Source organism: Ovis canadensis, chromosome 16, assembly GCF_042477335.2.
Source record: "Ovis canadensis isolate MfBH-ARS-UI-01 breed Bighorn chromosome 16, ARS-UI_OviCan_v2, whole genome shotgun sequence".
NCBI lineage: Eukaryota > Metazoa > Chordata > Mammalia > Artiodactyla > Bovidae > Ovis > Ovis canadensis.
In genome coordinates this window covers 84,584,766-84,608,380 of record NC_091260.1, presented here as the reverse complement: position 1 = coordinate 84,608,380, position 23,615 = coordinate 84,584,766, and the positions used below count along the sequence as shown (strand labels likewise).

The following is a 23,615-nucleotide window of genomic DNA, read 5'->3' as shown; positions in this document are numbered from 1 at the left end:
CCTTCAGGCACCTCTGAGGTCACACCCCCCGGGTGAGGGAGTCTGCGCTCGTCCCACTCCAGACGCAGGAGGGGCCTCGTGGGGCCGGCAGAGCAGCTGTCACTGGGGGAACAGGAGCCCCAGGGGCCTTTCCGAGGAGCAGGCGGAGGTCCCCCAGCTGAGCTGACGACGGCAGCAGACAGCGGCCAGGAGGCAGGAGCAGTGAACCAAGGGCAGCCCGAGTCAGGCCTCAGGGAAAGGGTCCCCAGTCTGCCGCCCTCTCCTGTGAGCTGTCTGTCTGGCTGAGGGCAGCCAGGCAGCCAGGCAGGTGTAGCGGCCACTCTCTGGAGACTTCAGTTCAGCTCAGTTCAGTCGCTCAGTCGTGTCCGACTCTTTGTGACCCCATGGACTGTAGCACGCCAGGCCTCCCTGTCCATCACCAATTCCCAGAGCTTATTCAAACTCATGTCCATTGAGTCGGTGATGTCATCCAACCATCTCATCCTCTGTCATCCCCTTCTCCTCCTGCCCCCAATCCCTCCCAGCATCAGGGTCTTTTCCAATGAGTCAACTCTTCGCATGAGGTGGCCAAAGCACTGGAGCTTCAGCTTTAGCATCATTCCTTCCAAAGAAATCCCAGGGCTGATCTCCTTTAGGATGTTCTGGTTGGATCTCCTTGCAGTCCAAGGGACTCTCAAGAGTCTTCTCCAACACCACAGTTCAAAAGCATCGATTCTTCAGTGCTCAGCTTTCTTCACAGTCCAACTCTCACATCCATACATGACGACTGGGAAAACCACGGCCTTGACTAGACAGACCTTTGTTGGCAAAGTAATGCCTCTGCTTTTTAATATGCTGTCTAGGTTGGTCACAGCTTTCCTTCCAAGGAGGAAACTTCAATATACGCCCTGTTTATGCGCCCACTGTGGACCACCTGGAGGCCTTGCTCGGTGAGGCTGGGGAACGATGGCCACTTTCCACCCAGAACAGGGCCAAGTGGAGGACGCAGACACGGCAAAAAGAAGGCCCTTCCACTGGCCGACGCAGGGAGGGTGTGGGGATGCGGTCTGTTCTCCCGGGCCCCAGAGGCAGGCGGGGCGGGACCTCAGTCCTGGCGGGGCCCTCCCTTGACGGGACCCTGTGAGGTGACGGCCACTGTCCACATCAGCCCCGCCCTCTCCTGCCATCACCGACCCCCCTCCCCGAGCACGGGGGTGCAGGCGGGGCAGGCCTCGGCCACTGCACCGGCCCTTCCTCGGGACCCTGGCAGCCACAGCGGGTGGGACGTCCTGGCTCCTCCCGTCTCCGGGTGTGGGTGCTAATGCTGCCCCAGCCGCGTCCATGCCCACCGAGGAAGCCCAAGTGTCCCGGTGGGTGAGCCCCCGTCGAGTCGCCCCAGGGAGGCCCCACCTCCGCTCACCTGTGTCTCTGCCACGTGACCTTCCTGGGGTTCATCGAAGCCGAGTCGAGAGTTCCCAGCACCAGTGACCCCGAGGGGCTTCCCAGGATATCTGGCTGTGCCCGCGGACACGTGGGCAGAGGACCAAGCAGACAGACCGGGAGAGTGCAGAGGCGACCACCAAACCACGGGAAGCAAGAGACAAGACGGGCAAGCCGGAAATACCGGAGTCAAAAGAGCGCCATGAGAGCGGGGAAAAGACAGCCCAAAGATGGGAAAAGCAGATTTGCAAGTCGCATATCTGATAAGGAGCTTTAATCCATGATACATAAAGACCATGCACAACTCCATGGTCAGAAGGACGAAGGTTTAACAGACAGCTCTCCAAGGAAGATGTGCAAACAGAGAAGCACAGAAAAGGCTGCTGGGCATCGTCACCCACCGGGAAACGCAAACCAAGCCACAGAGACCCCAGCCACGTGTGCCAGGACGGCTGGAGCCAGACGCACAGGGACAGGCACCCGCAAGGGCGTGGGCCTCCCCCACTGCCGGCGGGCCGGGAGCGGGCAGCCTGTGGAGAATGCTGGACCTCAGTGCGTCCGCTCCCCGCAATGTGGAACAGAGGGCCCTAGGGACCCTGAGAGCCCACCCCAGGTGCCAACAGAGAGAACCGGAAACCCACCCACAGGCTGGTGCGTGAGCGTCCAGAGCCCCCTGAAAGCAGACCGACCCAAGCGTACGTGGTTCGACAGGACGGGGTCCACCGCAGCACAGCACCCACTCAGGCACCAAGGGCAACGGAGCCCCGACATGCTACCACACAGACGAAGCCTGGACGCGCTATGCCGCGTGGAGGAAGCCGGGCTCATAGGGCACACGCCACGGATTGCCCCTCACGTGAAATGTCCCGAATAGGGCGATCCAAGGAGGGTGGGCACGCCCCTGGCAGCTGGGCACAGAAAGATGGGCGTGTCAGGGTTTCTCTCTGAGGCGCAAAGATGTGCTGAAACTGTCAGGGATGGTCGTGCACATCCATGGAAACATGGATGGGATGTCGTGGGCCGTACAGAGCACAGGGGCACACTGGGGCGTGTGCACTGAGCTCGAGGAAGCCAAAGAGTGAGCACAAAGGATGACGTTTAAAGTCGCCAGCGAGTCCAGGTCCACGTGGACAGGGGTGAGGCTTCTGCTTTACGGTCCCGCTGCCCAGCGCTCTGCGACAAGGTGCCCGCGAGGCCGACGCCAGGCAGCCCCAGGAGGCCAGCCTCCCTCCCACCCTCCCAGGACTAGCTGGCCCTGCACGTGGCAAAGACCAGAGCCTCTGTCGGGAAGGACGAGGCTCGCCGGTTTCTGCCGGCACACCTGGCGGGCAGCCTCGCCAGCACCCCAGCACTGCGGGCACGCCAGGGTGGGTCCGCACTCTTGGCCACAGCCGACCCCCGAGCCGCTGCCCAGTGTGGACGTAAACACGGTGCATTTGGAGGGCTGCCGCCCCCACGCCAACTGCACAACACACCATGCTACTGTTACCGTCACAAAGACACGAACAGGGCGCGCAAAACCACAAGATGAGGAGCCGCCGCACTCTCCTCCCCACCTCTAGTCACTCAGCCGTGTCCGCCTCTCGTGACCCCAGGGACTGTGTCCCGCCAGGCTCCTCCGGCCGTGGGATTCTCCAGGCGAGAACACTGCAGTGGGTTGCCATTTCCTTCTCCAGCTGCACTCTTGGTTGCAGGTTAAAGGCCGTGGTGGAGACGGAGGAGGGCGGGGAGAGCCAGGGAGCATTGCTGGGAGAGAGGGGCCTGGGCCCCCACCTGCAGCTGGGAGCCACTTGGAAGGCGGCCACCGCTGAGGCAGGGCCCCGGAGACCCTGCCTCCCAGCGCCAGGATGGGAGGCAGGTCCTGCCTGCAGGTTGGGGCCCCCTCTGGGGCTGGCCTCCAGCTGGGGTCTTTCAGAAGGGATGGTGGGAATGGCTCATGGGCCAGGCTGCCCGCGTGACACGTGTTCACACCTCCACGGGCAACTTGCTTCCCAGCTGAGGGTCGGCCTGGGTCAGCAGCAGGACTCCAGGTCAGCCTCCCATCCAGTCTTGGACCAGCTGTGCGATCGTGGGAACTGTGGGGCACCTGTGGTGGAGGGTTGTCAGTCACTCAGTCACGTCCAAATCTTTAGGACCCCATGGACTGTAGCCCGCCAGGCTCCTCCGGCCGTGGGGTTCTCCAGGCGAGAACACTGAAGTGAGTAGCCGTTCCCTTCTCCAGGGGGTCTTCCCCACCCAGGGACTGAACCCAGGCCTCCTGCGTTGATGGCTCAGCTGGTAAAGAATCCACCTGCAAGGCGGGAGACGTGAGACTGACCCCTGTGTCGGGAAGATCCCCTGGAGGAGGGCGTGGCAACCCACCCCCGTATTCTGGTCTGGAGAATCCCGCGGGCTGAACAGTCCACGGGGTCGCAGAGAGCTGGACACCACTGAGCGACTCTCACTTTCTCACTTACTTTACCATCTGAGCCCCCAGGGGAGCCCCGGGGCACCTGGACCCTCTAAAACGAGGCAACAGCAGCACCCACAGCCAGACAGCCCGGAGCCTGGACCACAGGGTACGCGTGGAGTGTCCCTGCGCTCGGCGGGGTGGCGGCTGGTCAAGGCCTGTTGCCCCAGCAGTGAGAGGTGTGGGGGGGCCTGGCAGGTGTGGGGGCTGCAGCCGGGGAGGCCCAGCCCCTTGAGGGGGGTGGGCCAGGCTCGGGCAGAGGAGGGACCTCACCCACGTCCAGGGCACCAGCCAGCCTGGGGCCATGTGGGTCACCCCTGGAGATGGAGGTGTGGCCGAGCCTCCGGACGACGGTCGCCTGCCGGGTTGCAGCTGCTGCAGGAGACAGGAGCGATTGGCCGGTGAGGGGGCTCAGCCAGATCGGGGGGAGAAGCTGAGTGGCAGTGGCCCGCGGGGGCTCAAGGAGGTAAGAAGGGGCAGTTTCTGGGAAGGCAGACTGAGAAGCTTTCCTGTAGGGCGGGCAGCGGCGAGCGGGGCAGGGGGGAGGGGAAGAGCTGGAAGGGAGCTGGTGGTGGTGGTGGACCCCAGGTCGCCGACACCCCTCACTGCCCAGAAGGCCAGCCCTGGCCACCCGGGTCCTTGCCTTCCTTGAATACCACGAGGTAGAAAGAGTCCGGCGGGTCCCCAGCAGTTGGGCCGGGACCGCAGTTGGCTTTTCCCAGAGGCCCGGTCCCCACCTCCTGTCCTTCCAAAGGACGCCCCCACCCACGGGCCTCTTGACGTCCCCGCCCCCACCCTCTCCCCGAGACCAGCTCCACCGGCAGCCGGGCGCGTGCCCTCTAAGGTCCCCTCCCGCAAGGGGCAGGGGCGCTGGGGTGCCTCTCGGATTGGGGGTGCCAGGACACGCCGTGAGAGGGTGGGGCTGGGAGCTGTCCACACAGCGCCCGCCGCAGCCCCCGACTCCCGCGGAGACCTCCCGTGCGGGGTCCTGTCGCGGGGCCCCGCGCGCAGGGCTTGGCTCGCACCCCCGCAGGAGGCGGGCTGGAGGCCGGGCCCGTGCGCTGCGGGCGGCGGCCGCGGGGGGCGCTGCGGGGGCCGCGGTTAAAGCCGGGGGCGCGGGCGCGCGCGCTCAGAGGGAGCCGGGCCGCCGCCGCCGCCGCGCCCGCCCGCCCGCCCGCCCGCCCGCGCCCCGCGGCCGCCCCGGCCCCGCGCGTCGGGTCTCCGCGGCCCCCGCGGACGCCTGGCCCCGCAGCGGATCCCGGCCCGGCGCCCGGGCGCGGCGCGGGGAGCGCGGGCGGGCGGGCGGGGGGCGACATGGGGAAAACCCAGTCCAGGCACGGTGAGGCGCGGGCCGGCGGGCGGGCGGGCGGGCGCGGGCGGGCGCCGGCCACTCACTGCCCCTTCCCTCCCCGCGCGCCCTCCGGCCGCGCCGCAGCCGCCGCAGCCTTCAAGCGGAGAGAGAGCCCGGAAGGTGAGCGCGCGGGGCCGCGGCCGGGGCGCGGCGTGCGGGCTGCCCCCCGAGGCCTCGGGCGGCGGCAGGGGCCGCGGCGCGGCGCCCCCGGGAGCGCGCGGGCCCCCCGCCCGCGCCCCGGCCCCCGGTGCCGGCCCTGGGCCTGAGCCCCGCGCCCCTGGCCGCGCCGAGAGGGGCGGGCGCGCAGCGCGGCGGGCACCGCCAGGCGCAGCGCCCGCGGGCTCACGCGCGTCTCCTTCTCTCCTCGGTGCCGCGTTCCCCCGCGTCCGCCCGCGGGCCCGCAGGGGACAGTGTCGTGGTGTCTGCGTACACGGGCGGCCGCAGAGGCGCAGAGGAGGTGGGGCGGCGGGGCTGCGCGGAGCACGGCGCCAGGGACAAGCAGGTAGGCGTGGTGGGCCTGGCGGGCTCGGCGGGCTCCTTAGGCCGCGAGCACCGGAGCTGAGCCCCTGACCGGGACCCGGGGTCCGGGGACAAAGAAGGCGGCGGCGCAGATGGCCGGCACACGGACTGCGGCGGGGCCTAGGGAGCCCCTCCCGCTCCTGGGCGGGGACCTGTGGCCGCAGGGCCTGCGTATCCCAGGCGGGAGCTGGGTGCGGGGCTGGGGCTCGACTTTCTCTAGGATCCATGCGCTGCACAGCCATGGTGGCGAGTTAAAAACCACCACGCTGCCCCTCTGCTGTGTCGGGGGTCGCTGGGCTCACGGGAAAGCCAGGCTTCGGAGGCATAGCGGGGCCCCCCAGACTGAAGTTGCTGTCAGCATCAAGACCCCCACTTGGGACCGGCGCCCCTGTGAGTGGGCGTGGAGGGTGTCCATCCAGGCCTGGGGCGCCAGAGGGGCCTTGGGTGAACCAGACCCTGCCCGTCTGCCAGGGTGGGTGGCTCCGGGCACCAGTGTGCACTGGGTTTGGGTAGATGGCCGGGCCAGACGGCTGAGACCCCTCCTCGCCCACCGCTCGCTCCCCAGCGGCCCCAGGAGTCCACTGCGACAGAGCACGCCCGCTCAGAGGCACGGCAGCTCCCGTTTGGAAGGACACTCTCTGGCCAGCTGGCAAATGAAATGCTCGGAAGGTGTTTGTAAATGCTTGTGAGGGGCAAGACATGTCCTCAGATCAGGTCCACTTGAGTCAGGACTGCTTTTTGGGAGTCAGGTTTGAATCCCACACCTGTAAAGGCAGGAATCCCGTTAGAGGATCTGCTGGGCATGTCACAGTGCGGCTGGAGGCTGTGTGCTCCTCGGGGCCAGGGGCCAGGGCGGGGCCGCCCCTCCTGTGGGCCGATCGTGTCTGCCTGGGGAGGTGAGTGTTGGTGACGGGGTGCTGTCTCCTGCCTGCTTGGTCCTCCTGGGCGTGAGGAGTCAGATGCTGGCAGGGGACGCAGAGTGGTCCCGGGCTTACCCCTCCTCTTCCTGGTGGCCGTCCACCTGGGGGCTTTTTCCCAGGCATGGGCACCTCAGGCCTTGAAACAGGTGGACGAGCCTCCGTCAGCTCAGGGTGTTGACCACACAGCAGGTCCTGACACGTAGCCCGTGCGTGTTATTTACGGAGATCGGAAACGGTGCTCCTGCTGCGTGGCCGTGAGGTGGTAGAGCCCACTGTGCTGGCCTCTGAGGCCCACGGATCCCACGCTCCTGGGACGTGTTTGAAGGAGCGGCGTGGCGTGTGACTCGGGTAGTCCCCTTGTTGTTTTGTTCTTTGCTGTGGTCTGAATGTTGGCGTCACCCCGAAATTCAGCCTCGCCTCCCTCCATGTGATACCTTTGGGAGGTGGTTAGGGCCTAGGGGCTGAGCCCTCACGATGGATCAGTGCCCATGTGAGCCCCAGGGCGCTCGGTGCCCCGTCTACCACGCGGGGTCACAGGCAGCGGGCACCGTCTACGCACCAGGAAGGGGCCCTCACCAGATGCCGAGGTGGCTGGGGCTTTGGTCTCGGACGTCCAGGCGCCTCGGTCTCGGTCCGGCCTCCAGGACTGTGTGGTGAGTTCCTCCTGCTCACCGGGTCCTGGCTTGCGGTGCGCTGCGGCAGCCGGCCGGGCTGAATCTGCGGTGCAGGAGAGTGGAACCTCAGAGCAACGGACGCCCCTTGTGTCTAGCACAGGTCACTGTTCCCTGTCTCCTTCCGTCCTTTCCTTGTTTGGCCGTGGGCTGAGAGCCTCTGCCCTGGAGGGTGGACCCCGGCCCGGGAGCTCAGGCGTCTTGCTGCCATGCTGCTGCCCCCTCTGAGCACCCCGCCCTGGCTCTCCCCAGAGCCTGTCGGTCGGGGGACCCTGGGGTGTCGGCTCTCCCTCTGTCCCGTCTCCAGCCCCAGCTTCGTCCCTGCCTCCCAGGGGAGGCTCCGAGGATGGCCTGCCTGACCGTGCTGTGCCCCCAGGACCTCCGACTGGGGCCGGCGTGGGGACACGTCCCCGTTCTCAAGGCCAGTGTGTGCTTCCTTGTGGGTTAGTGCCGGTCGCCGTGTGGCCACAAGAACCGTGGCCAGTGACCTTGTGCAAATTGGGTGCACATCCCCCCACCTAACCCAGCCGCTCCCACCACACACGAGAAAAAGGGAGCGAGGCTGACTCTGCCCGCGAGTTAGTGAGCCCGGCTGGCTCCTGGTGCTCCCCTTGCGCACGCCCAGAATGTCTGGTGAACATTAGTTTCCCGGCAGGTGGACACTTGCTTCACGAGCTAGAAGGGTCCTCCCTGCGAGTCTGAGAAGCGCTCTGCGTTGCTTCAGGGCCGCGTGTCCCAGAGGGCCGGGGCGGCCGTGGGGTGCTGGCAGGGGTGGCACCGAGGGTCCCGGGAGGGGCGGCCGAGTCTGCAGGTGCCTCACGAGGTCACGATGCAGCATTTGGTGATGCTGTTACCACAGGCGGGGCGGCGGGGGCTGAGGTCACGGGGGGCTGGCGGGGTCGGAGGGCTCTGTGGGAACCTTGCTGCCCCCCCAGCACACACATGACCTGTGGGTTCCCAGCAGGCGTGTGTGGGCGTCTGGGCACCACACCAGCCCCAGCGGGCATGTTCGGTTTCCTCTTGGGCCCCCTGGGCACCCAGGGCCTGGTGTCTGCTTTCAGACGTGGCCTGGCCCTGTGCAAGGCCAGCACAGGTGCACGCAGCCCTGGGGACTCCTCAGGGTTTGAAGGCACCAATCCTAGCCCTGGGGGCCCAGACCCTGCAGATTAGGGAATCGGGAACCCCCCGAGGTCGGGCAGCGTCCGTGTTCCTCTCCCCACCTAGGCTTCCAGAGTTGCAGATGGCCCCCTGGGACCCCACTCAACCTAAGGATGAGCTGGTGGTCCCAACTAACCCTCATCTGACGAACCACCCCTCTGGGGCCCCGGAACCGTGAGGCCGCTTTGTCGGAAATGCCTGGAGGGGCTGGGGGCAGGGAGGTGGCCCGAGCACCCTGGGCGGGGGCTGCTGTGGATGGGCGTGTCCGGAGCGAGTGCCTAGTGTTTGCCTGGTTCTCACCTGGAAACCGTGAAGGGGCTGCCTGCAGGTGGGCGTCCTGGTGACACGCCCACCGGGATCCCCTCGGGACCGGAGGGGCGGTGCAGGACTGGGGGTCACCTACGGGCCTGTGGCCAATGGCGCTGGACACCCAGGAGGGCCTGAGGGCGCCCGGAAAGGCCAGATACCAACATGCAGTACCCGCCGCACCCAGGCTTCCGTAGATGGCGCCAGGGCAGCGTGTGTGCCCGTCTCTTTTGTGCTGAGGAACCCTCTTGTGGTGCGGCCAGGACTCTGGGGCGTGGACACAGCCAGGCTGTAGCCGGGGCCCCCGCCTTGGCTGCAGGGCCGCTCCAGGGGACCACGTTGGCTGTGGGGTGGCCAGAGGCTGACGGGGCCCTCCTGAGGGCGGGCAGGGGGTGTCACAGGGCGGCGGGCGTCACAGGGAAGGTGGGCGGTCACGGGGCAGGTGGGTGTCACGGGGTGGCAGGCGTCATGGGGAAGGTGGGTTGCCACGGGAAAGGCGGGCTGTCACGGGGAAGGTGGGCTGTCACTGGGCGGTGGGTGTCACGGGGTGGCGGGTGTCATAGAGGGAGACAGCTCCGCAGGGGGACCACAGTGCATGCAGCTGAGGCCTCCCAGCCTGTGTCTTCCCAGCTTTGGAGGACGGAGCTGGGGCCCTTCCTTTCCTTCCCTTGGTTTGTCTGAAGTGATTTACGCTGTTTTAAAACCGAGCGTGGCACCCACGGTTATCTCCTGGCATGTTCCCCAGCCCGAGGCCTAGTTCCGGTTCCTTCGGGAGCTCTGTGGGTGGTTGCAGCCTTGCGTCGGTGGCTTCTGGGACCCTGCGGCCCCCTTACCCCCGGGGTGGGCAGGTCGGTGCCCTCAGCCTCAGGCCCAGTGCCGCCCAGAGGGAGGCCCCGGCTGGGACCCGGTGCAGGGCCTGCAGTCAACTCCACCCTCCTGCCAGGGGTCCTCCCCCAGGAGGGCACCGAGGTGCTACGTTCCTGCTGGCTGCCATGAGGGGTCCCCAGGCCCTCTTCCTGCGGCTCGTCCCGGGGAAGGACCGTGCGCGCTGTCTGGGTGCTGGAACGGAGGGACCCCCGGAGCTGCGCTGAGGGTCCAAGGGGAAACCTGGAGGAGGGTGGGAGGCGAGAGCAGGCCTCCTGCACGGGGGGTTCGTCTGCTGCTCCCAGACCATGCGGCTGCCCCGGGCCAAGGGCCGCTTCTGAGATGAGGTCATCATGTAACAGACGTTTTCCGAAGAATAAACGCGCGAGGTCAGCAGGTCTGTGGAAAGGTGCTGGGCATCCTAGTCATCAGGACTGCAGCGAGGCGTCACCTCCCCCATCGGGACTGCTGCCACCAGAAGAACACGAGCGACAAACGCTGGGGAGGGTGTGGCGAGAAGGGAGCCCCCTCCACTGCTGGTGGGGATGCAAGACGGTGCAGCCGCCGTGCAGAACACTGTGCAGACGCCTCAGAAGTTGCAGCAGAAGTGCCAGGTGACCCAGCAGGCTCCCTCCTGGGCACGTATCTGGAGAAAGCAAAACCAGCTCCAGGAGGTGACGTGTGGCCCCGCACTCCCTGCAGCGCCGTTCACAGTGGCCTCGGCAGAGGCTGAGGCTGAAGCTCCAAGACTTTGGCCACCCGATGCGAAGAGCTGACTCCTTGGGAAAGACCCTGATGCTGGGAAAGAGTGCGGGCAGGAGGAGAAGGGGACGACAGAGGATGAGACGGTTGGATGGCTTCACTGACTCGATGGACATGAGTTTCAGCAAGCTCCGGGAGATGGTGAAGGACAGGGAAGCCTGGCGTGCTGCAGTCCTTGGGGTCGCAAAGAGTCAGACACGACTGAGCAACTGAGCAACAACGAGACACAGAAGCGACTCAAATGTCCTTTGATGGTGGATGAATGGATGAAGAAGATGCCGTGTGTACGTGCAATGGAATGTTTCTCAGCCACAAAGAAAAAATCTTGCCCCAAACACGGATGGACCTTGAGGTCATGGTGCTAAGTGAAGTAAGTCAGGCAGAGAAAAACAAATGCTATGTGACCTCTCACCTATGAGGACTAGAAATACGTAAATATGTTTATAAAACAAGCTCCCCGTTGCAGAGAATGAGTTGGTTGTGGGAGGTGGGGGCGAGTGGGAGGAGCGGGGAAAGGAGGCTGGAAGGTTTCAGCGAGGCAAGCGCAAGTCTGCTCAGGGCTCTCTTTATCTTCCACAGTGGCCTCGCAGATGAATTGCTCTTGAGTCAATTTTGGTTCCTGTTTGTGAAACCAGGGAGGGGGCGCCGGTCTCCGCTCTGGCCCTAGGGGTCTGGACGCAGCCACAGAGCCGGCGGGTGTTGCCTCCCTGCAGGTGTTTCCACCTGAGGGTGTGCTGGTGCGTCCAGAGGTAGGGAAGCCCACATCGCTTCTCAGAGCAGCTCAGCCCTCAAGGTCTTGGGCTGCGATCAAGTGTAAGCCTTTAGCATCTCCAGCATGCTTGCCTCTGCTGGGGACACTGGCGTCACGTGTGAACATGTGGGGCCTTCTCAGTTAAAAACACAAAGCTGAAAAGGTGCGGGGTTCTTCTCTACTTTGGAACTCACCTTCTTTTGAAATGGGAAACACGAGGCTTTAGTACGGATGGAAGGGAATGAAAGTCCAGTGGTTTTTCCAAAGGAGGAGCCCAGGTGGAGGAAGGTGAACCTGGGTCTGCATTTCAGACCCAGCAGCAGGAAACCTCTTCTGCCCAAGTGCGCTGGCGGGCATGATGGCTCCCACACGGGCACGGGCGTCTTGTCAACACTCTGTATGCGCTGTGACCTCAGTGGCCGGGGGGCTCAGAGGGGAAGGAGGGGGCAGGCACCGGGAGGCGGATCCCGGGGATCTTCCTTCCTCTGTGAAGCTCCTCCTTGTTGGTTCTGAAGACTGAGCCAGTAGTGGACACGACGGAGAGAAAACGAAGTCTGCAGATTTGTTGCAGAATGATTTTGTGTTAAATGAAAAACTGCCAGGAGCAGGGGGTTTCCTGAGGCTCGATCCCACCTTTGCGTATGCCAAAGCCTCCTTCCTCATGACCTCTGCCATGGGCGGAGTTCCTCACGCTGGCTCCCGGCATCTCCCCCTTTTTTTTTTTACAAAGTTCCAGGATGCTGAGAATTGAAACCACTGAAGGTTTTGGCGTATGTTACGGGCACGTCTTGATTCTCTGTGGTAGAGACCGTGTGCATCCATGTATATGTGGGTGTGCATGAGCTCACACACGTGTGTGCATGCATATGTGCGTGCATGCGTTTGATGGTGCATATAGGTATGTGTGCTCACGTGTGTGTGCATGTGTGTTCGTGCACGGGTGTGTGCACGTGTGCGGGTGTGCGCGCGTGTGTAAATGTATGTGCATCTGTTGTGTTCATGCATGTGTGTGCGTGTTCTGGCACACGTATGTGTGCATATGCGTGCATTTTTGTGCATATGCGTGTGAGTGTACACGAGTGTGTGTGTGTGTGCGCATCACTGTTCAGCTGCTCAGTCGCGCCTGACTCTTTGTGGCCCCATGGACTGTATCCTGCCAGGCTCCCCTGTCCTTCACGATCTCCTGGCGTCTGCTCAAGCTCGTGTTCCTGTGTGCACATGCAGAAGATTATAGGTCCACACGCGTGCATATGCATCTGTGCACACATGTGCGTGCATGCGTATGTTGCGAATACATTGTATGTTCACACACATGTATGTACCTGTGTGCATTCGTGCGCGCGCGTGTACATACATGCGTGAACATGCGTGTGTGTGTGCGCACATGTCTGTGTGCGTGTGTGTGCTTGTATATAGGGCATATAGGGCTTCCCCTGTGGCTCAGACGGTAAAGAATCCGCCTGCTGTGCAGGAGACCTGACTTTGGTCCCTGGGTCGGGAAGATCCCCTGGAGGAGGGCCTGGCTACCCCCTCCACTATTCCTGCCTGGAGAATCCCATGGACAGAGGAGCCTGGCGGGCTGCAGTCCACGGGGTTGCAATGAGTTGGACACGACTGAGCGACCGACTCTTCTGTTCACACTGCAGTTTCTCACTGGCTCTGCGCACATCTTAGGGTGCAGTTATTTCCCCGCGGGTGACCTTGGTAACCCCACCACATAACTTGTCAACAGCCACGGGCTGTGGGCTGAGCTCCCGTGGTGTGTGTTTTCAGGCCCCCCTGCCGCACATGTGGAGCCCTTCTCCAACAAGCTTCACGAGTGGGTCCTTGGGGACCTCTCTGGGGTCAGGGTCTTTTTTGTGTGTGGTTGCCAAGAAGGAAATCCCCATAGACCAGGGCAAATGGGCGTGTGATACTGCTGCTAAGTCGCTCAGTTGTGTCCAACTCTGAGAGCCTGTGGACCGCAGCCTGTCAGGCTCCTCTGTCCCTGGATTCTCCAGGCAGGAATTCTGGAGGGGGTTGCCGTGCCCTCCTCCAGGGAATCTTCCTGACCCAGGGACCAAATTCGCACCTCTTGCGTTTCCTGCATTGGCAGGTAGCTTCTTTACCGGATACATTCTGCCCCTCCTGTCCCCCAGCCCCCTCTGCCCGTCTTCCCTCTCTCCCCTCTGCCTGGACTGCCAGCCACACTGGGCCCCTCCTGCCCCCCTGTAGACAGCTCACCTCGGGACTCAGGAATCTGCCCCGCCCAGGCCTGGAAGCACCCTTGACCTTAGGTTCCTCGGGGCCAGTATCTCCAGGACCCAGAGCTCCTGAGCCATAAGGGGACTGCAGACTCTGGACCGCCTGTATTTGTGACGGAACGGGGCCCTTCTGAGGGCAGCGGAGGGGCTTGGGCAGTTCCTGGGGGTTGCGGGCAGCCGGGCTCTCCGCTAGGGACCCTCGGGGCTCTGGTCCTGGCTGCCCGTCCTCGGATCCGTCACAGGAGGCTGAGCCTGTCCTCCGGGGGCCCCGAGTCTGGAAGGCTTGCCCTGGGGGCAGGTTTGTCCTTGCGTCCCCGCCGTGACTGTGCCGCGGTCTCTCCTTGCTCAGGCCAGAGGAGGGGCCTGGCTTCCGCTGGGTTTCTGGCCGGTGTACTTCCTGTCTGTCCCCATCTGAGGGGGACGGCGCCCCGTGAGCGTGTGCACGGGTGGTGACCACACCCCGTCCTCGTGGGGGTTTGCAGCACCCCGTCCTCCGGGGTTCACCGCACCCCGTCTTGGGGGATCACTGCACCCTGTCCTCCTGGGGGGTGGCCGCACCATGTCCGCGTGCTGTTGGAAAAGGGTGGAGGCAGTGGTCAGCGGCCGGTCCAGACTCTCGACTGGCTGGTGGCTCCCGGACGTGTGGGGCGGCTCCCCGTCCCCGAGCCCGCAAGTGTGATCTTGCTGGGAAGGGGTCTCTGCAGATGCAGCTGAGTGAAGGGCCTCAAGGCAAGGGGTGGTCCTGAGGCCCTGACTGCCGCCTCCCGTCTTTGTAAGAAGGGCGGGCACGGGTCCGACCTCGGACAGGAGATGCATACGCAGAGGCCGAGCAGCCACACAGCGGAGGCTGGGGACGCAGACATGAGCCCAGGGCCCCCAGAGCTGGAGAGGCAGGAAGGGTCCCTGCCCCTGGAGCCTGGGGGCTCCCCTCCATGCCGTGAGTCCTGACTCTGGCCTCAGAACTGGGAGGCGGCACGTCTTCAGGTTGTGAGCTGCCTGGCTGGGGACCACTTGTTACGGCCCTGGGACTCAGACGCACTGTCCCTCAGGCCCTGGGGTCCTGGGGGAGCTCCTGTCTGTTGAAGCCCAGATCCCCATATCCACGCGCTGAGACCCCAGGGACGGAGCGGGAACCAGCCTGGGTCTGTGAACAGCGTTGGGAGGGGCCTTGAGTCCCGGCAGCATTGTGGGGGGGGTGGTCGAAATATGAGGGCTCCCCCCAGGCTTGCCACAGACGCGCTGCACACCGGGGCCCTGGGTGGTTTTTCTGGGCAGGCTCTTTATCGGGGCGACGGTGAAGCGGGTTTGTAAAGGCCGTCTTCCCACGTGCTCCGCCACCTCATGGATGCACTCTCCCTCGGGGATCTTTCAGGGGCTCTAGAGCCGGAGGGCCTCTACCCCAGCAAGAGTGGGGCTTCCTAGGGACCTGGCCGCCCTCGAAGCCCAGGAGCGTTTCCTGAGGTCGCAGAGGCACCGGGTCCTGAAGGAACCTGTGAGCCTGGGCACTAGAAAAGTGGATGAGCTCAGGGGGTGGTCGGCGGCGCCACTGGCGCGCCCTCCTTCCCACGCAGCTGGCCACCCCACGCCCCGTGGCCTCCGACGGGCGCGTGTCCTGCCCCTCGACCAGGCTGTGTGTACCCCCTGGCCCGCCTGCGGGGTGGACGGCCCAGCGTCCCCAGCTCCGGTGGGCGGAAGGGGACCCTGGCTGAGGGAAAGTGTGGCTGGGCCTCCTGGCTTCTCAGGGGAGGCGGGGGTCTGAGCTTTTCCGTGAACTCCCCTGACACCTCCGTGCCCATCGCCCCCACCTGGGCAGGTGGGCCGCCCCCGGCCTTGCAGCGGGACCTGGGAGGGACCGAGAGCTCGGGGCTGCACCTTGCCTCATGGGGCGGACGTCCTCTGGTGTCTGGGGTTCAGGGCATTCGTGCCCGGGGAGGCGATGCTGGGCTCCCCGAGAGTCCCCTCAGCCTAAGAGGCTGGGACGGGGCAGCAGGACCCTGCAGCGAAGGCAGAGGCCGCTTGACAGTGACGGAGAGGGACGACCTGGAGGAGAAAGCGTCCAGCACGAGGGCCTCGGCCCGTCTCTGGCAGCCCAGAGCACCAGGCTGAAGGCGGGCCCCTTGGACGCCGGAGGAGGGGGCGCACTATCTCCCCCCGCTGCGGGCCCCCAGGGTTGTCAGAAGGCCAGGCCCGGGTCTGAGCAGGCTGGGTGGCAGACTGGGTCACCCACAGCCCCTGCTGGTGGGCAGAGGAGCCCCGGGTGCCATGGGGACGGAGCCGTGTCCCTCAGCAGAGTCGGAGGTGGTTGGTGCCAAGGACCGTCCAGGATAGGGGGGCGGGAAGGCGGGGCTGAAGGGTTTGTAGGCGGAGATGCTCTCCCTTGAGCATCGGGGGAGGGCATGAGGTGGGAGTTTGCTGCTGGGGAGCGTCTGTAGCTGGGGGCTCGGCCTGGGGACAGAGGCCAGCACAGGTGGGCCTCCCAGGAGGGGTGGGGCCCGGGCAGTGCCCGTGCGTGCGTGGGGACGTCATCTGTTCGCCCCCAGTCTTTCTGGAAGGCCTGGGTCTTCCAGCCACGGAGGAGGTCGCCAGCGGGGCGGCCGCGCGTCTGGCCAGCAGCCTGGCGCTGCGTGTCCTGCGTTGCCGTCCGAGTTCTTGGCCCTGTTGCAGCAGCAGCAGCAGCAGCACAGGTGAAAGGGCATCTGTGCGACCAGGATGGGTGGGACGGAAGTCACCAGACACAGGGCCGAGCGTGGCAGCGCTTCCCGCAAGCCTCCTCGCCCCCTTGTCTGATGGCTCCGCGTCACAGAGACTGCTAGTGACCCCTTGGATCTTAAACCGGCCTGTCCTTCCGTCGGGGTGTGCGTGGAGGAACGTTCCGAGTGTCCTGAGCCCCCAGCCCCGTTAGGGAAGGCGGGCACCGTCTGGGGAGACAGGCATGTCCCTTGCTGATCAGAGGCTGCTTGGTTTTGTCCTTGGTGTATTTGCGATTGTAGCGTTGGGAGCATCTCAGGGTCCCACCAAGGCTCACGCAGACACTGTCCTGACCCCTCCCCAGCCCTAAGCACGTCTGTATCTCGTCTGTAACCAGCACTGCCTACCAAAAGTAAGTGCTCAGATTATTTTAAAGCAAAAAGATGGAATTATTGAACTTTCGACCTTTTTAAGCTCATGTGTAGAGGCCACGGGTGGGCTTTGCTCTTCCTTTGCATGCTCGGCCGAGCCAGGCGAACAGTGAGGAGATTCTCAGGTCCCCCACCCCGTGGCTCTGGGGGCCGAGTCCTCAGGGCCAGCCTCCCTGCCAGCCCTGGGGCTCCAGCAGGTCCCCAGAGGCGGGTTTCGGGGCCTCGGACGTTTCCCCACCGAGACTGGCTCTTTTAAAGAAAGGCTGTGCGCAGTCTGGTCTCAGATCCTTAGACCCCAGGGAGGTGCCTCCTGCAGCTCGTCTTGCCTCTGTAATTTAAGGAGGTGAATACAGGGGGCTGTGCTCCGGGTGGGGTCGTCAGGAACCACACAGGATCTGAGCCTCTGACCACCAGCCCAATGGGGAGGCTGGCCAGGCCCCTGGCGGGGGGATGTGGTGAAAGTGGGCCATCCAAGCTGTGCGGCAGAGTCCTCACCAGGCACGTCCTGCCGGTGCCTGAGCCCCTGGGCCCGTTCGTCCGTGTTCTGGCCCCGCAGCGCGTGGCAGGGACCGCAGGGCCCACAGCCCCACTGGACGCCGGCTGGCTCCGGCTGCCCCCTGTGACGCAGTCCCTGGGGCCAGCTGATCTGCCTCTGGCCAGGCACTGCGCCTGCTCCCTGCAGACACCCGGAACCTCTGCTTCGCAGCTCGCTTTGTTCTTATGGAAAAAATTCAACTGAAAGCCAGGGTCTTATGATTGGAATTTATCTCGGTGTCCACGGGGCAGAGTGCGCAGGCTGGACTCCGCTTGGCTGGAGGGCCCTTGTGCTGGAGTGCGGGGAGACCTCGGGGCCCTCCGAGCTGGGCCGGCAGGTGTGTCCCTTGGTGGCGGGCTGCATGGCAGAGGCAGTGGTGTCTCCGTAACCTGGTGTTTTGTTTCCTATTAAAGCGAGCTCGGACACACCACCCGCCTGGCCTCTCGAGGAAACTGTGAAAGTCATCTGCTTCGAAGTGGCGTGACGGGGCTGGGCGGTTAGGGCCAGGGCCTCTGAGAGGAGGATGCTGGGGATGCCTGGGGGCCCAGGAGACAGATGGGCAGGGCCCCCTCCACCCTGGGCCCAGCCCCGCTCGCCCCGCGTCTGTTCTGACCCTGGGGTTGGCTCTGCTGGCCCCAGGGACTCAGTTCTGTGGTTTCCCAGCTCTGCGGAAGGTTGGTCCTGTTTTCTCGTAACTGGCCTCGGGATCGGCCGTGGGGGCCAGGGCTGGGTGTAGGGGGCGTCTTCTGTCTGCGCCCTCGGCCCAGCACCCTGAAGAAGGCGGCCCCTGCAGCCCCGGCCCCCGGTTCCTGGGCCACGCGGGGGCGCTCCCTGGCTCTTGTCCAGCTGGGGCGGGAGGTGCCGTGTGCCGGCCAGTGAGCTCGCCCGTTCACGGCCCGGCTTCTGGTCTGTGCCAGCTTTGCTCAGCAGAAGCCGGGGTTCCTGCTGCCTCGTGCCCTCCGGTGAAGGCCGTGTCCTCGGTGGGGGATGCAAGCTCCACTGAGAAGCAATGGCCCGACCTGGGCCCTGCGTCTCGCCCTGGAGGCGGTTCTGATGGAGCCAGCCAGCCCAGGGTGGGCGCCTGTCATGTTCAGAACCTGAGGCTGAGTGCGCGTGGAGAGGCTGGTGCTCCTGCACCAGGAGCGTGGCGCCCAGGAGGCTGGTCCGGTGCCCGCCAACGAGCCCGGGTGGACGTCCACAGTCTGCGCTGTCCCTTCTCCCTGCAGGAGCTGCTGGGCGAGGACCCCAGGGAAGGGCCTTTCCACGACGACCAGTGTCCCCTCGAGGGTGAGTCCCACTCCCCAGCCCTCACTAGCGCCCCCTGCCCTGGACACCCGGAACCACTCTCACCCCGCACCCCTCCACTTACCCCGCAGACCCCGGCCAGCCCGGGCTTGAAGCTGCCGCACCAGGCAGGCAGGACAGGGGGCCGCCCCAGGCTGGGGTCATCCCGAGGGCCGCCCTGGCCTCCCTCCCAGGCCGCCTGATGCCCTGTGCCCGGACTCTGCTCAGACTCCCCTGGGGGGGGGTTCCCACCGGGGGGGGGGTCCTACCCACCCCCCCCCGCCCCTGGGGACACTGGGCCTGCCCCCACCACCTGCCCCTGGAGACGCTGGGCCCACCCACCCCTGCCCCGGGCCGGGACACTGGGCCCACCCACCCCTGCCCCGGGCCGGGACGCTGGGCCCACCCCCAACCCCCTGCAGTGGTACTGCCTCCTGAGAAGGCCGAGGCCCGCGAGGGGCCAGGACAGCTCTTCTGCTTGGACGATGGGGAGAGAGCGGCGAGCCGCGAGGGCGCCCGAGGGCTGGGCAAGCGGCGCCTGAACGTGGACGTAGGTCTTTGTCCCGAGCCCCCTCCTGTGGGTGCCCTAATGCGGGGTCCCTGTGGCTCCTGGGGCGGCAGGCCCTGCTGGGCGGAGGGATCCCCTGGTGCCTGGCCAGAGGTGCAGCTGTGACCCTACGAAACCCACGGGACTTTCCCGAGCTTCAGTGCCAGAGCCGCAGGAATGACCCAGAAGCTGGGCCATGCACGGACCGTCCCGTCTGCCTGCCCAGCCAGGAGGGGCAGGAACCGGTCCCCGGAGGACGGGGCAGGGCTGGGGGCCTGGCGCGTGGGCGGGGATGACCCTGTGCCCGTCCCCCGCACCCCACAGGCGGTCCAGTGCGACGTCTCGGTGGAGGAGGACAGCCACCAGGAGTGGACCTTCACGCTCTACGGCTTTGACAACAGCGGCAAGGCCACCAGAGAGGTGGCAGATAAGGAGGGCTGGGCCCCGCAGGCGGGAGGAGAGGCAGGGAGTTTTCCGGGCTCAGGCTGCGGGGAGGGAGCCACCACAAGGCAGGACCCAGGTCACCCGGCAGGGCCGGCTGGAGCCTCGTCTGCCCCCCTGTGCCCAGCCGCTGTCTGTGCCGTCCCTGGTGGAGCCCGGCACGCCCGTCTCTGCCCTGGCCAGCAGCCCCTCATCAGGGCACTGCGGGTCCCAGGGGTGCCCCGGCATGCTGCTCTGCTGCCTTCTGTGACCAGGAAGGCAAGGGGCCCGCAGAAGGGAGCAGACGTGGAGGATGACCGAGGCAGCGTGTCTGAGTTAAAAGCGACTCTGATCATTCGTCTGCTCACTAAGCCCTTTGAACTCAGACTCAGTTTAAACTTGAAAAGCTCAGAGAGGCATGGCGGCTCCGTCAGGGCTGCAGGCTCAGGCCTCTCGGTGCCTCCGAGGTGCAGAGGAAAGGGGTGGGGAGGCAGGCGGCAGGCGGTGTGGGTGGTGTGGGCGGTGTGGGCTGGCCCCCAGTCCTCCTGTGCCCTGACGTCCGCCCGCCATCCCCCCAGGACATGTCCAGCCTGATGCAGACCATCTGTGAGGCCGTTGACGCCTCGGTCCACCACTGCTCGCGCAGCAGCAAGACCCTCCGTGTGAAGCTGACCGTCAGCCCCGAGCCCTCCAGCAAGAGGAAGGACGGGCCCCCTGCCGCCCAGGGTGAGGGCCTGGGCTCCCGGGCTGGCAGCTCCCTGCGCAGGTGCCCCAGAGGCCTTGCCCTGCGTGTGGTCCCCACACCCCCGCCCCACGCTGCCACCCCCCCGAGGGCCCACTCACTGTGCGGGATCGGGGGGTGTTAACTATGACCTCCGCTCAGCGACCCCTCACGGCGGAGGGCTCCGTGGCATCCTGAACACGGAGAGCGAGCCGAGGGCTGGAGACGGTTCCACGAAGGAGAACAAACGCGTGCAAGAGGGGAGGGGCACGAGTGCGCGAGGCGTGGCCGCGAGTGCGCGAGGCGTGGCCGCGAGTGCGCGAGGCGTGGCCGCGAGTGCGCGAGGCGTGGCCGCGAGTGCGCGAGGCGTGGCCGCGAGTGCGCGAGGCGTGGCCGCGAGTGCGCGAGGCGTGGCCGCGAGTGCGCGAGGCGTGGCCGCGAGTGCGCGAGGCGTGGCCGCGAGTGCGCGAGGCGTGGCCGCGAGTGCGCGAGGCGTGGCCGCGAGTGCGCGAGGCGAGTGCGCAGTGGCGGACGAGTAAGGGAGTGACTGGACGTGCGGGTGGACGAGGAGCGAGCAGCTGGACTGAGGCTCGAGTGAGTGGAGGCGTGAGTGAGTGAGTGAGCACGCAGGGGCTGGTGAGCACCTGAGCAGAGAGTGAGGAACGGGGAGCACCTGAGCAGAGAGAGTGAGGAACGGGGAGCACCTGAGCAGAGAGAGTGAGGAACGGGGAGCACCTGAGCAGAGAGAGTGAGGAACGGGGAGCACCTGAGCAGAGAGAGTGGAACGGGGAGCACCTGAGCAGAGAGTGAGGAACGGGGAGCACCTGAACAGAGAGAGTGAGGAACGGGGAGCACCTGAGCAGAGAGAGTGAGGAACGGGGAGCACCTGAGCAGAGAGAGCGAGGAACGGGGAGCACCTGAGCAGAGAGAGTGGAACGGGGAGCACCTGAGCAGAGAGAGTGGAACGGGGAGCACCTGAGCAGAGAGAGTGGAACGGGGAGCACCTGAGCAGAGAGAGTGAGGAACGGGGAGCCGGGTGAGTCAAGGCTGCCTGCCCGCGTCCCCCCCTTTTAGACCGCGAGCCCAGTCGCTGCAGGGCGGAGGCGGAGCTCAGCGAGGACCCCAGGGTGGCCGACAGGAGGCTGTCTGCACGTGTCCGGTGAGGGCCTGGGCCCCGGCTCTGCTCCCCTCGGACGGGAGCACCCTGGCCACACCGCTGCTCCCCACAGGCCTCAAGGGCTGTCCCCTCGGGGTGGCCTCGGGCACTCCCTGCCATCGGGTGGGTGGCCGGCCCCCGGGCGGGAGCTGGGCAGGCCCAGTGGCGTCTGAGAGGCCGCAGGGCTTCACGGGCCCGCTCGCTTCCGGGCCCCGTGGTGCCACCCCTCGAGGGCAGCGGCCACAGAGCCCTCACCAGCTCCCGGGGACAACGGCGGCACCAGGTCCTGGGGCCCTGTGGGCCCTGCTTGTCCCTGACCTCGCAGGTCAGAGCACCGGAGATCAGAGCTATGTCCCTCTCCTGCTCCTTGCAGGAGGCCCAACGCCGACCCCCAGCCCTGCTTGGAGCGGGGGCCCTACTGCGTGGACGAAAACACGGAGCGGAGGAACCACTACCTGGACCTGGCCGGAGTCGAGAGCTACGCGTCCAGGTTCGGGCCAGGTGAGTCCCAGGGGCCCGGGCCCTGGGCGGCAGGCCTGGGCGTCGCGGGTCCTGGCAGCAGCGGGCCCAGCGGGACAGAGCCGGCCCCGTGGAGGTCCTCACAGCTGCCGTGTCTGCAGGGTCCCCCCCGACGCAGGCCCGGCCGGAGCCCCCCGCCAGGGCCTCGCACCCACAGGGCTGGTCCCGCTCACAGGAGTCAGACGTGCACGCCGCCCACCATCGCCGCTGCCCGGGGCTGGCCGAGTGCGCCCTGCCGGCCGCTGAGCCGCTGCCCCGGGCCCTGGACCTGCCGCCCCGGGCCCTGGACCTGCCGCCCCGGCCGAAGGGCCCCGAGCGGCCGTTCCTGAGGTCCCCCCAGGGCTCGGGCCGGCCCCCTGGCGTACCCAGCGGGCCCAGGCCTGGGCGGTCCTTCAGCTTCCACCCACCCGCCCCCCTGCCACAGGCACCCCTGGAGGCCCACCCCCTCCCGCAGCCGCCGCCCCCGCCCTACGGCCACCGGCGGTGCCGGCAGAGGGCGCGGGAGGGCCACTCGCCGCTGAAGGCCGTGCCGGGCCCGCCCGCGGCGCTGGAGCAGGAGCTGCCGCCCGCGCTGCTGGGCGAGGGCTTCGCGGGGCCGGCCGTCCAGCGGCATGAACACCATCACCACCACGAACACCATCACCACCACCATCACCACCACCACGCGGCCTAGCGCCCCCGGCCCGGCTGCCCTGCTCCGCCACGCGGCCCAGCGCCCCCGGCCCGGCTGCCCTGCTCCACCACGCGGCCCAGCGCCCCCGGCCCGGCTGCCCTCCTCGCCAGCAGCCCGAGGCCACGCTGTCCCCCAGCCGAGCTTTCTGTGTCGTCCCTAAACATGCGTTCGCTTCGAGATGCCTGCACCCGCTTCTGTCGTGATTCCAGCGTGAGGCTCAAGGGCAGGAGGGACCTGCCGGCCGCTCCCGGCCTGTTGTTTTCCCCACAGAGCAAGCGCTGGGGGGGGCTTCACTGGGAGGGGGCGCGCGGGGGTGCGAGCCTCCTGGTCGCCCGGGACTGGGTGGACGGGGCCCTTGCAGCTCCTACAGCTCGTCCGTCATGAAGCCGGGAGGGCGGTCAGGGAGCCCCCGCTGCCCGCAGCTCCAGGGTGTGCGTGGCCTGCAGACGGGGGAGGCGGCTCCCCTTCAGTCGTCCGGGACCGAGAGGAGGTAGGCTGTGGAGGTGCCCCCAGCACCCTGAGAGGACGCAGAGGCCGCGGCGGGGCTGGGGAGGTGTGGGTTCCCTGAGAATACATGTGGACAGCTGGGCGGAGGCGGCCTCCCATCCTCCATGGACCCGAACGTACCCCATCGAGCGCCGCGCGCAGCTTCAGCTTCAGCTTCGGGAAAGCGCCCTTCCCGCTGGCAGGCCCGGAGAGGGCTGCAGGGAGCAGGGCGCCCAGCACCCTGGAGCCTCGGCCTGTGACCCCCCCGAGGCCCGACGCAGCCGCCGCTCAGCCCCAGGCGAGCTGCTTGTGACTCCGTGCCGCTGGTTTTGTGTCTGCTGCCTTGGCACTGTCTTTACGGATGAAGCCGCTTGGTGGTCGACCTGTGATTGCGTTTTCCCGTCATAATAAAAATGCGTGCATTTGGTAACGTCACACCTCATTTTCACGTGAGTTTCAGTAGAGTCAATCGGTCCGCCTCTGCCAGCGCATGTGGCCACAGGTGCGGACAGCTGGCCGCTCGGCCGGGACAGGCGTGCTCTTCAGGGACACAGCGTGTCTGTGTCTGTGACCTGCAGGCAGGCCACAGTTCCATGTGTACGGCCCACTCTTGCCTTGCGTCACTGCTCCCCAGACGAGAAAAAAAACTAAGCCTGGAACTGGGTTTGTGCCACGCGCGCGCGCTTGCCCCGCTGCTTCATCGTGTCTGACTCTGCACCTCTGTTGACTGTAGCTACCAGTG

The 23,615-nt window shown here is 66.2% G+C and overlaps 1 protein-coding gene across 1 annotated transcript; it reads left to right on the top strand.

Annotated features, from left to right (window-relative positions):
* The first annotated feature begins 5,005 nt into the window (after positions 1-5,005).
* NKD2 (NKD inhibitor of WNT signaling pathway 2) lies at positions 5,006-23,308 on the top strand. Its single transcript, XM_069555783.1, has 10 exons — positions 5,006-5,207; positions 5,304-5,339; positions 5,624-5,721; positions 18,294-18,354; positions 18,774-18,901; positions 19,223-19,318; positions 19,897-20,044; positions 21,114-21,198; positions 21,569-21,696; positions 21,816-23,308. Exons 1-10 carry the CDS (start codon positions 5,183-5,185, stop codon positions 22,385-22,387), a joined length of 1,377 nt encoding a protein of 458 aa, XP_069411884.1. The 5' UTR covers positions 5,006-5,182; the 3' UTR covers positions 22,388-23,308.
* The last annotated feature ends 307 nt before the right edge of the window (positions 23,309-23,615 follow it).